Here is a 17,412-nt window from a genome sequence, read left to right as displayed (position 1 = left end):
GAGACTCCAATGTATCTCAAATTTGGCACCCCTAGTAATATCAAATAAGCTGATAGATCTATAAAGTTGATAGTCTTTCAGTCTATCAAAAAAAAAAAAAGTAATTTTAAGAAAAGAACAAATTTCTCTTAGCCAACCATTCCTGAATGAATGTCCCCTCTACCAAAAGAACCTAGCTCTACACTTTGAAAGAGACAAAGTGTTTCTGTTTATGTGATGCAACCTGCATTTTAAGATTGGTTGATAATAGTTACCTCTGCACATAATTCAGCTACAGTACCTGTGTACTATCTGCTGAAAATCGGTATGCATTGAACAGTTTAGAAACATGCAGTTAGGTTACACAATGCATTTTAAACAAATCTTTTGAAACATGTTTTCAGAACATATAGTATGAATCTTGGAAATAATAGACTGTCCTGCTAAGATTTTGTTGGGTCTCCATCTAGAGTATACCAGCCCATCCGAAAGTCAATTTTTTCATAAAAGCTGTCCCTATCTTTTCTGCCACTAAGACTCAAATATCAGCAAGACTTAAAAGGTCCAAAACTATTTGAATGAACTAAGAAACCATAGATTTGAGTGGCACATACAAAAAAAAACCAAAAAACAGGTAAAACACTTAAATGTGGATGTCCTCTGAACGCAGTATTTAGAACCACTCCTTTTGATATAATGTCAAAAAAAAAGATGTGCCAGTTTAGATTTATTATTATAAATTGCACTTAACTTAGAATAGAAACAGAAGCACATTAGATACAATGTCAGTGACCACACAACTGGAAAACTTATTGAAGGGCTAGCAGATATCTTAACGTTCAATACAAAGTAACAGCCTCCAGATTTTAACTGTGTGAATAGAAAGCTAGCCTTGCGATTTGATAGCATGAAGACACTTTGAACTTGATCTTGAACTGACTGCAACTGAAAGGGCCTTTGAAGTGAATGCATTCACATCTAAAGAGTAAAAAGCACCGTCTGTCACTGTTTACATCCATCCTAGAGAAAAATGGATGTGGTACCAACAGCAGCGATCCCCTCTGAGGTGGGAAAACACCAGAGACAAGCCCACTCCCCAAAACACAGAAACCAGCTGTCCCATCTCTGAAGTCCCCCAGCTCACAAGACTTCACTGGGAACACCGCCTGGCCTTCATCAGCAAAACCTTGCCAGCTTGCATTGTCACGCTTTGAAACGCAGCCATGCCAGCACACCGTGCCTCCAAGTGCAGTAATGTGGAGCAAATGGGGAGAAATAGAACAAGACCTAAAACAAGAGAAAACAAGCACATAGGTGGAATCCTCGAGGATATGGACACCCAGTGGGAATCCTTTCTCGAGTTTTACTAGTGACTGACAATATGCCACAGCAGTGTTTATCTCAGCCTATTTGCACTGATCTAAAATTAAATGTTTTACAACCCATCTGGTATTTGTTTACATTGATGGCATGCTTTATTATTATATAATTTGGTTTATTGGATCAGATGCCATTTTTAAAAGACAACAGCCTATCTCAAAAGGCATTCTGTTTATTGAGTAAACTGCAACATGAATTATTGACTAGGTACATTTGATAGCTGATAATGAAGTAAAAGAAATACAACACTCTTTTAATGTCAAGAGTAAGAATGTTTAATAAACTACCACCGAGAGGGTGTGCTCTAGGAATAAATGAACCAAATTTGAAGGTTTTAATTAAACAGAAATTTCATTTCATGCAGGCAGTTGTTCAGTTACTTGCACCCTGAGATTACCAAGACCTGATAGCACATAATCAGCGTGCAAAGCTGGAAATTCACTATTCCAAATAGTTTATATTTCTGAATCACCCCAACTTCAATATGGAGAGTTGTGGCAAGACCCATGTCTGTATATTGTATTTACATCCACTCTGACCTGTGTAAAACTACCTCTTCATGCTGATAACTCTTCAGTGCACGGACCACATGCAATTCTATCAAAACACACCACCTTGTACTGTGTCTGTAATTGGGTATGAAATTGGTCATAAACATTAAAATTAGGGGACTGCCTATCTAATTAATGATTTCTTAAATACTGTTCATTAAATGGCAAATTGAGAAGGCACAGTACTACAAACAGGGACTAAAACAAAGAAGAGGCCACAGCCCTCATGCACAAGTCCTGTCTACACAACAGCTTCCACTGTATTAAAACTGCTTCTTTGGGAAATTCAGTAACAAGGATACAATCTGCATACAGACAAGATGAAGTCATCCATCATTACTGCTTCTCAAAGTCAGTTGTCTTCTAGAGTATTGTACAGTTGATGAGATTTGCACATTACAGCCAATGGCATAGTTCTAAAATCACAATTTTAGATTTCTGTTGATAGCTTTCACGCTGAAAATACTGTATTATTGGAATCTAACTTTTGATACATAGTCCTGCCTGTCCCTAGCTCAAAATCCCCTTCCTGTACACTTTACATCCTGCTATTGCAGGTTCCCTTTGACATTGCCCTCTGCGCATGAGGCACTCCTCACGTCAAGCTACTTGCCCACTGCTCCAGTTTCCACATGCTTTCTTTTGGACCTCGCACTTTTGCACTTCAGCACATTCAGGTTTTACCTGCAATTAATATTTACTGATTTTATGTAACACCCTTTTATCTGGAATCTATTTCCCTCACTTAGGTTGGTCTTGTAGTTCCACTGTAATTTTCACCCACCACGTATATAGCTTTCCTTTTACTAGTAATCTTAACAGATTTCTTTGCCTGCTGTCAGTGACTGACTCTCCTGCAGCTTACAATTTCCTATTAAAAATTCAAATACTTCTTCACATTTTACCCCTTGTGTGTGGAGCACCAGTATCTGCATGCTCACATAATTTAAAAACATCCATTCACCTGTTAGAGAGAAAAGGAGCTGGTGAAAACATAAAATGAAAGAAGTCAATATACACAAATGAGTTCTACCTACAAAGGTTACTTCATTTTAATTAAGGAAAAAAAACGCTATAGGACATTAACAACACTTGACATCTGTGGGAAAATCAAGAAGATGTACAGTCACTTACCACACTTCCAAAAAAAACAAATGAGGAGTGCTATCTGTTATTTCGACTTACATATATAGGTCTACTTATTAGCCAAAACATTTCAAACCTAAGTATTACTACACGACTTCTTAAATCAAGTGCTGGGCTCCTTTTATCATTCCCATGGCCAATACTGATTTATTAGTCAAGTCATAAACCCATTTCACACCTCAGAATTGCAGCACAACTTCTTAAATCAAATGCTGGGCTTCTTCTATCATCCCCACAGCCATTGGGATATTGATTTAATAGTCAAGCCATAAACCCATCATTTCATTAACAATTGTCCAAAACAGTCTATTTTTGCTATTCATGAACATTCACAAGCATGCACCATGGAGAACTAATCCCGAAGTTAACTAAGAATTCAATTGCAGTATGAGCAGTGTACTGTGATGTCCATAGATGGATTAAAGATTATTTCAGTTTCTGAATAAACATCTTAAGGAATTTAACAGTGCTTAACTATCTTCAAGCGGTGATGAGATTTCACAAGCGAAATGGATGATTCACTTTTCATTTCCAACAAGTCACAATGATAGCACCTACAAATATTTTTCGAGATGTTTAATTTTTAAATGCCCTAACATATGCAGTAATGCTGAACAGCTTAGCTCCTGATGTAAACAGTTTGCGGTTATTTGAAAATCAACAGTTCCTAATTAGTATCCCACAGAACCACAGAATACATTTGCTGGGACAAGCATATGAAAGAAGACATTGTTGAAATAAATTAGCTCTGAGCTTATATAGTTTTCTTCTCCACTTAGCAATTTCTCATATATACAAAGGGGCATACTCCAAATTATTCTTGGACAACCATATGTGCCAGTATTGGAAAAAATCTGTAATTATAAAGCAAAGCAGAGTATTTGTGCTATCCTCCATAGAACTGAACAAGCCATATTACTATTATGTATGAAAGCATTATTAACATTATTTATTGAAATATTCAAATGTATTTACTTTTAATAACTCTGTGAGACATTTTGCGTTGGGACATTTCAGCTCTAAATCAAATACTGGCATACTGTGATTAAACTGAAGAGATTTGTGTCTACTCAGGAAATTTATTAAAGACATTATGGGGTACAGGCTAAATACCTGCATATGTAGGGCTAGTTTTTTTTTTTTTTTTTTAGCAGTACTTCATCTCTAAGTGTTGCTTTATCACCATCTACTGTTCATTCACCTTTTTTTCTACAGCCTAGTCTTATTTAAGAATGTAATTAAATGTAATACTGCTACTAACCTAAGTGGATTTTTAGAGAGGAGTGAGACAAGGACTAAATATTTGTTTATCCTCTCTGTCTTTGAAGACTTAATTTCACCAAACACCAAATCATTTTAAAACAAGCATTTTACTATTGTGTTTTGATTACACACACACGATACATTCCACTATTAACTGTTCTCTGCTAATTAATACTCCTTTTCGAAAAAAGGAGATACCATCAGAGAAATAAAGCTTGGATGCAGCATTTTTTTTCAGGCATTATGTTATTGAACATCTCACAATTGACATGCTACATTTCTTCAACTTGCAGTCTTGGGCTACAGCATCTGCCAAAAAAGAGTCTTGATTTATAGGAATTAGTTTGAATTTTGAAATTAGTTTGAAATTAGAAATTGTGAAGAAAGACCCACATATCACGTTGTCTATATGCATCAGTTTACCTAAAAGAGAGACAATTTGGAAGAGCAGGAAGTTGCAAAGGAAAACCAGACATACTAATAATTGCTGTAAGAATTCATTGCATAGAAATTCAAACTACAACATGTTCTGATGTAAAATATAATTGGTTCTTTTCTGAATGTAAACATATTTGTAAGCAGAATTATGTTCCTTTCAATGTTGCAAGGATATTTATGTCAACAGTATTGTCTCTTCTGTGAAACTAATTCCCATAAGTAATTTAAATACTAATTGCTTCAACTTTAATGAGAAAACTCTTTCTTCCTACATCTCTTTCCAGCAGGCATCTCCTTCAATGTTTATTTCTGATACACACTGAATTATCTATGGTACCAAAAAAAAAAAAAAAAAGAGGCTGTGTGGGGTGGGAAGAGAGAGACAAAAAGACAGCTTACATTTTTTTAAAGCATAAAGCTTGTAGACTTTGCTAAATAGTCTACAAGCAAAGGCAAAGCAGATCAAGCAACTGGGGAAATCAACTGTATATAATATCTATTGTTAGATAAAAATCTTTTAATACTTCCTAGGCTTCCCAAATAAGATACTGTGGTCTTAGAAGTCCGTGAAATATGTGCAAATCAAACCCAAAGCAACTACCCGGCAACACTGAAAAGTTATTTTAGAACACATGAAGGGCACACCATGCATGTAACAGAAACAGTGAACTAGGAATTCATTTACTAATGTGTCAGATAAGCACAACCTAAAAACAGAAAAAAGGAAAGAAAAATACACTGACTGTCCAGCAAATCCAGATTTTATTTCACTCACTGCAGTGGTTTTCTCATTACAATGTGCTGACTGCAACAAAGAGCCAGAGGCTAGTTCTGCATAGAAGAAGCTACCATATCCTTGAAGCAAACTTAAGAGAAAACATCTTGTCAACAAGGCTATACTGCAATGAGATACAATAGGCAGGCATATACAAATATTGCAAAAACGTACAGTATCTTTGAGGCAGGTGGTCACAGTTTAACCTGAAGTAATAACATTGTAACCTGTCATTTTCTTACTAAAATTAGCTTACAAATGCATAAAAATTGAACTTCAGTTTCAAAAAAAAAAAAAAAAAAGGAAGAATGTGATGTGATCTCAAGGCATTGGCTTAATTACAAAATCATTAAATTCTGTCTGTGCTGTTCACCTCAAAGCACCAGTAATTCACCAGCAATTCCTTAAGCACATTTCTCTGCTCAATGTTGAAAGTACTGCTTGTAAACATTATGAAAAAGGATTAAGTCAACCACCAGCACCACTCACTGCCTGCACGCAAGATCACAACCTGGCGGGTGCTGCAGCTCTGAGCTTATGGGAGATCAGCTCTGTCAAGGATGAAATTTAGAGTAAACCCAAGTAGTATTTTCCTTAAGGAGCTCTGCCTCCCACTCACGTAAATTTTCACTGAAAATGAAAAAGTTGGCTACTTAGTCAAAGTCAGTCAAACTGCCAACTGTGGTGTTCTATCAATTTTATCTGCATGCCCCTCTGCAAAGATGCGTGAGTGCATTAGTTTCCAGAGCTTTGTGACAGCTGTGTTTAAGCATAGGTTTACTGGAGAGAAGGTGGCAGAGCTGTAGTGAGCTCTAACAGCAGCTCTGGTCTTCTGTATCTCTGCTGTACTCTGGCACCATCACGTTCTCACTGCAAGGTGGGTCTGCAGGTCCTTAACACCATGCTGGGATGCAGAAAAGACTGGGTACTGGCAGGGATGGAGGAGGCAGGGACGAAAGCACCTCTCCACACAGTCTCCAGTGAGAACTGGAGAATTGTTTTGACTGAGCCCAGAGTTATCGAACCGGAAATGATCTGAAAAATTCTGGCCATCGCTGCAACTGCCTACCAAAAATGAAACAACACATTTACAATTTCACTCCACGGCAATTTCCATTTGCAGGAGTGCTCTTTAACTAAAACACATGAGCATTAGCCACTGATACAGAGGTTTCAGCAAGGACTTGCACATTTACTCAGGTCTCGACTCCCCTAGCACTGCTCACAGAATAGGAAAGTCATGTTTAGCCACTTGAGTGGAAAGCTGATGAAGGCCAACTGCCCTAGTGAAATCAGCAAGAACTTTGTCCCTGTTTTGTCATGTTACTCCTTACATCTGGGGCCAAGAGTGGCTGCGCACCTAAGAAGCGATGGCAGCTCAGCTGACACACGGTAGCCTGAGCCTCACATCAAAGAGCAACAGCACACCTGCCTGAAACGAGCAAAAGATGGTTCACTAAGAAAAGCTCATTTAAAAATAGCCAGCGATCAGGAAGGTCCTCAAGGAACTGCACCTTTGTTCAGTTTCCAAGGAGATCATGAGTGTCTGTTCACACGTCTAAAACAACCTGAAGAATTTTAATGTTTTTTTCTTTTTTAACCAAATGAGGGAGGTTGAAAAACGGCCAACAGCATGACTGGGTGAACAAGCACACGGCAACTGGCAGGGAGTCATTTTTATTGTTTTAATTGATTCAGTTTCAAACGAGCATTCCCTTGGAACATCTTCAGAGAAGCAAACAGGCAGCAAACACGGGGATTTAATGACACAGCAATCTGCTGACTTGCTTGGATATTCATAAGTTACAAAACTCTTCCACCTTTAGATTTTATTTCATTTGTAATAAGCATTCATAAATAATTGAAAGCCATGCGATAAATTATTCAGCTAAGTGCACAGTTTCCAAGGCATCATAGCATGAGTCTGGATTAATCGTATAATGCAAGTCAGACGCAGAAGTTGGGCTGACACCCCACAATTACCACATGCAGGAGCAGTCCGGGGAGTTTGGTGCTTCTCAGCATGTGCTTTCCACCACAGGGATGTGCAAGCACTTGCTGAATATTTATGAGCCAGAAGTCCCTGTCACCTACTGTGTACTTCGGCTGCTTGCCTATGCATGGTTATGAATTAATGAAACTTAAGCCAGAGCTTCACTCTGCACAACTGATTAGGGCATTCACTACCTATCAGGGACTGTCTATAAGCACTGTCCCACAAGACTAATACTGAACATAAATCTGTTACAAAAAGACTTTGTCCTTAATCATAATTGCCTGTTGTAATAAACTATTTGGGGGACAGGGATAGAAGTGACTGCAGGGACATTAACATGTTGGCTGTTATAAAATGCTGGTACAACCCTGCTATTTTTTTGTACAAATCATGTTATTTAATTATTATGGGTAGGTAAAGAAACACTAGTCCATGATTGCCAGAAACAAAAGCAAATGCCTCAAAAATTGAGATACGCTTTTGCATAATCAAACACAAGTCATGAATCTGCAAGAAAAACAAAGAAAAGTATGTCCTGCATTTTGAAGGTGATTTGTAAATTTTACTGAGTCAATTTTCTCTAAATATACCAGTAAATTTAAAGCCATACTGACACTTCATTTGTAAAAATCCATATAAACTGTTTCTTAGAAACCATATTGAAATCCCTTCCTTGTCTGTCCTATTAGAGACTGTATTTGAACAAATCAATGAGAGTTTTATAAGTCGGTACTGGCTTGATAACTTCTGAGCTGCTAAATAAGCTTCACTTGTACCTTTGCCAATAAAATTGGTGTTGTATTCACACACAGGAGTGACTTGAGTTTCCTAGCAAATAATATCAAATATGGCCAAAAGCATTTACATATTATATGTAAATAATAGAGTAAGTGAACTGACAATGAACTTGATGTAAATAACAAATATCAAGTAAATTGGAAAGTTGCAGCAGAATTCATAGAGTAATTGTTCCACCAGCTTTTCTGAATTTTTCCAAATGTCCTATGTTTATAAACCTTGTTTACCAAAGAAAGAACTGTCCATCTAACAATCACTACTCAACTTATGGACTTACCGTCCAGTTCCAACCAAATCTGTCAGAAAAGTAGCAATTTCAAGGATGACATTATGTAATGATTAAGTAGAAAGTTCAAGCGCCTTAGATTAGTGACCTTGGATCTCAAAAGTTCTGTATTTAATAAGCTATTTAACTTCTGTGTTTCTTGCACGTTTGCATTGGGTAAAAATATTTCACAGCTTTAAAAAGTGCTTTGAGATCCCAGAACACTAAATGCATGCAAAAAAAATGTTCTTAATAGACCGTATACCACAGCAGGTATACATGGGTCTGGAAAAGTGACTGAGTAGCACTGTTTGTCCCTTGCTGCTAATGTTTAAGTTATACAAATGTGAAGAAAAAAATGGCACAGATGCAACTTCACTACTTTGAAACTTCTATGGAGAACAAACAAAACTACATACAGAAATAATTTTTACCCTGACTAAAGTTATAATTTTTTCTTCTTAAAAGAGCCAAACCCTCTAAAAATTATGAAACTCCACTAGCAGGCAACCAGTGATTTGCAGCCGCATCTACCATGCCTAAATACAGTTCAACCCCTGGAAAAGATTTAAAACCACAACAAATATTTGCAGGAGCGTGCAACCCTTACTTGGACCCCAGTTACATAAAACCTAACCCAGTTTGCAATTTGAAAGAAAGATTTATATAAGCTCATTTTAGAAGCCACTAGAACAGAAAGGTAGTGTCAATATTATGCAATTCAATTTCACTTTTAATGAATGTACTGTACCTGGCTCAAAACCAGAAGATCTGCATATATATAATGGGGAAAATATCAAGTAATACACAAAAGCCATTCTGCATAAACTGGAACTAAGAAGCTTGTTTTCCTACAAACATGCCTCTTGTGTTTACCTGACCTTGGAGTCTAAGATGATAGAAATTCTAACCATAGCTTCTTACAGAACAGCGAGACATCTATGATGACTCTCCTGTATAGGTTGTCCAGTACAGGAGAAACAGTCTTTCACAGTGAAGTCACCCCAGGTTCTGGCTTCTGTCTTTATGAGGGCATTTATTTTCTATTTTTATTTCTCTACTATAAATTTTATTTCTCTACTCTGCTACTTTCACTTAAATTGCACAAATTTCTATCTTTGTACAACGCTCTGTCATATTTGGAGAGAATCATCCAACAGGATCAAAGGCTCTTGTAGGAGATGGAGAACAGATGGCATAACTTTCTACACAAACAAAGAGGACAAAGGTCACCTTCCCTAGTCACAAATCTAAACCTAGAAACTTGCACTTTTCCTTTTAGGACATTATTATGAAACTCAGAAAAGCTATTCACCACATGTCTACAAAAAGCAGTCATCAGAAGTGTAATCCTTAAGGCCAACGGCCAGCCTCAAATAACTACACAGGGCACCATGTAGATTCACTTCAGAATCCTAATCACTGGTTTGGTTTTCTCCCTCTCCATTTTGTATAATATACCTTGGGAAAAGACAATGTGCAAGGCATCCAGGCACAAAAGCTATTGCTAAGTAAACTAAAATGTGAGCAGATCCTATGACAGCATATTAAAGAATATATGATGATTAGCAACTATTATTTTTTTAAGGGAAAATAAAGTTCATTGACATTATAAAATGTGTTTTATGACCAGGGATTTTACCTAGTTTAGACATTCAGCTGTTTAGCTATGTCTGTAACTGAGAGCTGTTTACAGCAATATATGATTTTCTAGTTGAGAGAGGGCAGAAGGCAAAATTAAAGTGAAAAAGGCTTACAGAATCACCCAATAAAAAAGAAGGCACACAGGACCATGAACATAAAAAGCTATATAAAATAATATGAATTATAAACAATACAAATTAGGAGGCTAGCAACAGGCAAAGAAAGAGTCATTCAACACAGCACTTAAGAGCAATGTACAGCATGAGACCTCCACACGCCACCACACTGGCAGAACAATTCAGCCATTTCACACTTGATGTTTGTGATCTAGTGTGATCTTGGAAAGTCAGCAGTCCTGATCCCATCCAAGCACCACGTACTTCCGTAAAAGACGGGTATTGCTGGCCTGAACAGCTCTACGTGGAGACTTTTATGTGAAGTAACTGTTAACTTGAGGCATGCCCCAAATAATCAGTCCTCTCTCTGTCCCACCTGAACCGTCAGCATAATACTTTGCTCTCCACAGCTAAGATCTTTTAGGGGTATCTTACAAGGCATGCCCCAAAATTACTAGAATCATGCAAAAGCTATGCTGAGCATACCTTAAATTACGTGACAAGCATTGTTAGCCTCTGCATTAACTCATTCTGTAGACATTATGCTATTGGAAAATTGAAAAAGATCCCTGGAAAACTTCTGTACCCATATCCAAGATTTCACTCATCTCGGGAATTTGTACTCTTATGATTTACTCCTATGCTCTTTCACAGTGCTTTAAACCGTAACAACTATCTGAGGCTGAGTTCATGCTGTACGTAGTTTTTTTCTCAGTACATTTTAGACCATCTCTGAAACAATAAAAACAGAATTCTAAGTCTGTTGAGGCCAAATAGGACCTAAATATCTCAACTCTTTTTTTCTGCCACAGTGCTTTCAGAACTCCGAGGTTTTTGGTTTTTAAAGAGTAAGAAACAATTTGAAACATAATCTGAAAAAGTAAGAAACATAATGAGAAAAAAAAAAAAATTGAAAATATATATATTTCCCAAAGGAAAATATACTGGTTATTGCTTCTGGTACATTTTATCACCTTAAGAAATCGATATTGTTAAGTAGAAAAAAGTGGCTACACTCTATCTCGCTATGCTACTTGGGGTTTCATGTTCACCGTGTATTTTTGTAATCTTTAAGCATATAAATAATAGAAAGCTGGGGGAATCCACTCTTCAATCGACCTTTGAGGCTCAGAAGGAACGGAGAATAACTGTGATACACAAGTACCCCCTAGTGATGAAATGATGAACTACTTAATAGCATCAGCACTAGCTCATTAAATAGTGTTGTAGCTGTAAAAAGAGACTAATAAAGCAAAAAAAGAGTATGCCATTTGGTACTCAGCATCTGTCCTGAGTAGCATTGAGAACAAACTCAGCCTCATCCCTGACAAACAGACATGAAATACAGTAAATGCTTGTCTAAACACAGTAACTAAGAATTAAAGTTCTCAAACATAAATTCCAAAGAAAAAAAATAGAAATGACAACTACTTAAAGCAAAACACACTTTCCTTGTTTTTTGAAATTTGGCATCATTTCTGTAGCAGGAAAAACAAAAACTGAAGACACACATTTCAATATCCTGTTAATGTTGTAAGAATGAGTTCAGTAATAGCTGAATTCTGAATGGTCTTATAAGCTCAAAGGGTTCCTGTGATCCTATCTGCATTATAACTGATACTACAAGAAAAATAAAATTCTGAAAATATTAGTGGAAAGTATTTCAAAGTTTTCATTACAGAATGTTTTTGTAGCAAACCATAGCTAGGCCTAAAAAAGAGATCCAAAAGCCAGACAGAAAAAAATAAAAGCTTAGCAGCCTCTAACCCTGATCCAAGGTTACAGCTGTAAACTGACATGGAAGGAAAATAAAGGAAAGATTAGTATGTCTTTGCTACACATTTATTAAAAAAGCAGCATTGCCAAGAATGCATTGTCATAACCAGCAAAACTGAGGCATACATAAATCAGAAAAATCTCTTTTTATCATATAAGTGCTCATTAACACGTCCATCAGTAAGGACAGGCAGACTCCCAGACTCCCACATTTAAAGGAAGAATATATTTCTGGCTGAAAACCACATCGATTGGATGTTGAAGACTTTAAACAAAAAGCTTCACAAACTTTAATAGATTAAAACAAAGCCATTCACATTTAAATTTCATTTGCTGTAAGTATTAAAACCAATGGACAAACACAGTTCTTTACAGAGGAAGTCCAGCCAGGAATGCATTACCCAAGCACCCAACTTCAAGCTCACATACAGAGATGTCAGCACTCCAAAAATGTGCTTCAGTCTTTATGGCTTCAGAATCCTAACGGGGCTCTCAGCCAAACTTTTGAGACCTGTCCTAATTCAGGCAGGTATAAAAATCAAGATTTGCTGGCAATTAAAAGAAGATTTGCTGCCAGTAAGGTAGATATCAAATAGAAATGTTGTTTACTGGAATTACTGTAACTATTTGTCTCAAGTTTCATTTATACAACTCAATTATAAAATAAAATAAAATCAGAACAGTACTGTAGAGTTTCTTTTGTGACACCTCACTAACAGTCCTTACAGTGACATAGTATCAATTCCTGAAAACAACCAATTAGGTGTTACACAAATTTAAACCTAGAGTAAATAAGAGATCATCATAAATGAAGAGGGAAATCCATTAAAATACATTCAGAAATTCTGATATTTTCATGTTCATGTTTTATATTTCAAAGCTTTAACAAGCATGTAGAACTGGCTGAAACATTATAGAGCTAGATACTGTAGTAGCTGGACTTGATTAAATTACGGATTTTCTTTCTCCATGTTTTTTAAAACAAAAATGGCACATTCGTGAAGAGGGAGGAGCAGGGAATGGAACGCAAACCTCCAGCATTTTATTAAGTGTTCTGAAGAAAGAACTTGAAGAACAGGGTTTATTTGCAAAATGCAAAGCCTGCACAAATAAACTACACAATTATATTATACACACACACACGCATAATACATTTATACAATTACTCAATTATAGTTTATAAATTATAAAGCTTTAAGCCTTTAATAAACAATTTTGTTACAAAGAAGAATGGAGAATTTGTGAAAACTGGCATGCACCTTTGCCCTGCTGCTTATCATTGTAAATTTCACAATGATGAAATTTACTTCAGTTCTGCATAAACAAAGGGGTCCTTTCCACAGTGTGCATCTTACATTACCAACTTGTCCAAGGAATGACACTGGGGAATAGGTAAGTTAGGTATATTTTTCCTGTTCTAACCATTATTTAGAAAGCTTCAGAGGTATACATTACTATGGAGAGGACGGTCAGAGATTTGCTACCTACCTCCACTCTGTCATACATAGCAAATTGTAAAGGATCTAGATGAAAGCACAGTAAGATAGACATATCTAATGAACTGTTTTAAAGAGAAATTCAGTTGGAATGCTGAGTCAGCACAAAGTCTGTTCCTGTCTTAGGCTCTCACTAAAACTGAAGAGTTAAGGCTGCAAAAATAACACCAAAATCAGAGATGGAACACAAGTTAATGCAAAGAAAACATCTAGAGTGCAAGAAATATAGTCCAGTTCTGTCTGAAGTATGTGAAGAGCTTACTTACAATTTGTCTCCTTGTTTTGCTTTCTTGTCAGAAACCAGATACACGCTTCCAAAGCTTCCGTTGCCAAGTTTCCTCTCAATAGTGTATCTTCTTGCAATCATAGCATCTGAGCAAGCAGAATTAGATCTGGCAACAGTGACATGCTTCGCAGTTTCTTGAAATTTCAGCATTGTTCCGCATAAGAGAAATGATAAATTTCTCTAGAATGCAGCTTTCAAATTATTTTACTCTCCCATGGATGTTCAGAGGAAATACTTCAAATAGAAAAAAAAAAAAAGTCAATGATTGTTCTTATGAAAATGTTCACTTAATTCTATTGCACTGTTTATAGTGCTCAGCTTGCAGCACAACAAAATTAAGTGTAATAATTAGTTGCTAAGCTGTAGGCAGCAGACTTGATTAAGAAACACCAGATAATGCAGATGTGACATAGTCAACCTTCCTCTAAAACAACCTTAAATGAATTCAGTGAACTTATAACACAGGAAAAATGAAACACGGGTGTATATACATTGCTTTATTAAAAAGTTCGGGCGCTTTTTGCAAGAACAAGGACAACTACACCTGTTATTTCATCTGAGAGTTCCCTTCAGATATGGTACTCTTCTTTACCATCTGTCTTTATACCACCATAGTATCTGGCATCAAAAATGTTTTGGGATTCACGTTTCATGATTTTTGTATATAATGAAGCATAATCTCTACACATAATTTTGAATTCACTTGCATCAATAACTACAAAGCTGTTTTCTTTGCTCTTTCATTTGCTACTCAAATTTCACCAACTGTTTTTCTCCTGCCTTTCAGTGTTGACCTTATAGCTTCTGTGGGATTCACCGCTATCTTCTGAAAATTAGAGCTTCCTGGCTACCTACAAACCTACAAGATTTTTAATAAAACCCACTTCTTCCAAAAGTTCTGCCTTTCTCTTTTGCTATAATAGTTCTAACAGCTTAACTTTGATTTGTAACTCTTGTATAACTGAGGTCCTAATTCTGCAAACACAGGGACTGCAGAAGCAACCCCCTGGTGTTTCTATGGCTTTCAATAATTGAAAACGGCTTTAAAATGACTTTGTTTTACCTTCCCCATTCCAAATGATAAAGTGTAGGTGCTTCACTACACATAATAAAACAATATTGCTTTCATTACCTTGCCTTTTTATTTGTATTATTTGTACTTGAGGATCCTTTGGAACAAATAAAGATGTGGCAAGGTCCTTCAATCAGCAGCGCTATTACTGCTGTCTAATCAGCACTGCCTGCTGCAATGCAGTATGACCACACTGTGTTTGCTCACCATAGCATTTCAAAATCAATGCAATGAAAATACTTTGTTTTGGAAATGAGAAAATGCTTAACTTTAAAAGCCACATAACTGCTAGTTCCACGTGATTGTCTTCACTTCCTAAAAATGCAGAAAATAAATGAAGACTAGGCCAGTCCAAGTCAGATGAGGCCCTGGGCAACCTGATGTAGTGGGTGGCATCTGCACCCTTGGCAGGGGGTTGGAAATGGATGGTATTTAAGGTCCCTTCCAACCCAAGCCATTCTGTGATTCTATGAATTTGTATTTTATAACAATAACTGTGTGTGCATATGTGTGTGTGTGTGTGTGTGTGTGTAAGAACCTATTTTAATACTCATCTGCTGACCTCCTGTCAACGCTCTACCAATGAGCTTGACTTTGCAGTGTCATCATATAATGAAAAACAGCCAAACTGTAATTACCAGAAGCCACCTTGACAATGATATAAATCATGTACTTTTTAAAACAAAAACACTCTTGAAAGCCTGTTTCTGTGTTCTCCTTCAAATAGCAAGAGGGACAAAAAAAATTGAATTGCAAAGAACATCAGCTAAAAAATCTACTGCTTCAGTAACTCTAAATCTGTCTTAGAAAGCATAAATGGACCGTGTTGAGTGTTTGGGAGTGGGGCGAGGCACAGAATGACAGAAAGATGAGTTCCATAAAATATTATATTGCCAGTTTCGGAAAGTTTCCATATTTTTCATTTATTATTCTCCCAGGAAGTTGATGTTTTATGGATGCCATCATAAATCCCAGATACAGTCAGTAGTTTTAAAATACATACTTTTTAGAAATAACTACACTTACAAAAACTGCTAAGCCATTTGTTCTTTTTTCTGGAGAAGGGTCACTTAACACTGCTCACCTTCTGATTTTGATACTTACCTGGCCCTAGGAATGGGTTATAACCCTTAACATCACAATATCACATCACAATATCACCCTTGAGCTAGAGTACCCAACTGAGACTAATTGCTGTGCTTTATTTCTAACCCTGCCTTGCACCTGCTACTCTCCACACTTCAATTCCCCCTATATATAACGAGAGTATTGATATAACTTTGCAAATGCTTTGATACCTACTGCTGAGCAATGTTACAAGGCAGGGCCAATGACTGTAGTTGTGGTGCCACAGTCAGATTTTAAGGGCCCACAACAGATGGATTGCTGAGCCCCTGCATTTTGAAAGAAATATCCCAGAAGAGTCAACAGACCCTACAGCCTGACTTAACTGTAAGAATGATTCTTCTAGAAGTTTGCCAGCTGGCAGTCTCTCCTACCACAAACCTTTCAGTCCAGCCTTCCTGGAATTTTTGTACCAGTTTCCATATTCTCCAACTTCAAGTTTCATTAAAGTTCTTCAGAACAACTAGAAATAACTCAAAGAAAAGAACTGGTAAGCCTCCTTTTCCTCAAAAAGCTCAGCATGCTCTATCTGGTAATACTTTGGAAAACAGTTTATTTTCCTTTTTTCCTCATCAAACCCCATTCTATAGCATGGCACATCGCTGATGCTGAACTAATGCAATTACATTGCCTAGATTACCTTGTGTCTTTAATTTTTCCTTCTTCCTTGGCTGTGGTTAGATCTCTCTCCCCTTTATTACCACAAGGTAAGGTAGAGCGGTGCTTTCAGGTTTCCGTGCACAGCACCGCACTCCCCCAAAGCCCCCCTTTGTTTACATACAGTGCTGGTTTTTAATTCCTTCAGGTTCCTTTAGCAACTGCTAACATACTCTGGTACTTTCTGATAGGCAGGATAAACTCTTGTTTTCCTGTTCTGTCATGTTTTCTGTTCACCCCTTAAGAACTCCTGTATACACAAGTTACCGTTTCTCACCTCAAAATCAAAACCCGCTTTTTTTATATTTAAACTCCAAATATTACCAGCATATACTACCTCACATTTATTTATTTTCCTGTCTATGACTTCACTGGCCTAGTTTTTAACCATTTCAAAGCATTTTTTGAAAATAAAATAGAAGGTATTTGCGTTTATTTTTATCCCTTCGTTTAAAAAACAACCAAACCTCCTGAACGCCGGCTGCGGAGCCAATTCCTCCAACAACTTTACGAGGATGTTAAGAGTCCTCCAGCCGAGACTAAAGCAGCGTTATTATTGTTCCTGACTGCTCCCGGAGTGAGGACGCCCAGGGTTTTACCGGCAGCCCGGCTGACACGAGACCAACTGCCGACCAGCCAGGCGCCTCCC

The 17,412-nt window shown here is 37.0% G+C and overlaps 1 protein-coding gene across 5 annotated transcripts in view; it reads right to left on the bottom strand.

The window, feature by feature from the left end:
- The window catches only part of NEK11 (NIMA related kinase 11), a 103,617-nt gene that overhangs the window by 86,059 nt on the left and 146 nt on the right, over window positions 1-17,412 (bottom strand). For 3 of the 5 annotated variants that reach the window (XM_040548410.1, XM_040548414.1, XM_040548413.1), the window contains exons 1-2: window positions 17,231-17,369; window positions 13,890-14,143 (exon numbers count right to left, since the gene is read on the bottom strand). In XM_040548410.1, coding sequence (XP_040404344.1) covers window positions 13,890-14,059 — 170 coding nt within the window. In that variant the 5' untranslated portion in view covers window positions 14,060-14,143; window positions 17,231-17,369. Of the gene's footprint in view, window positions 1-13,889; window positions 14,144-16,432; window positions 16,543-17,230; window positions 17,370-17,412 lie in introns of those variants that run through there. The other 2 variants (XM_040548412.1, XM_040548411.1) reach the window with 2 other exon arrangements.

Source organism: Cygnus olor, chromosome 2, assembly GCF_009769625.2.
Source record: "Cygnus olor isolate bCygOlo1 chromosome 2, bCygOlo1.pri.v2, whole genome shotgun sequence".
In the NCBI taxonomy this organism is placed as follows: domain Eukaryota; kingdom Metazoa; phylum Chordata; class Aves; order Anseriformes; family Anatidae; genus Cygnus; species Cygnus olor.
This window is presented reverse-complemented; position numbering and strand designations above follow the sequence as displayed.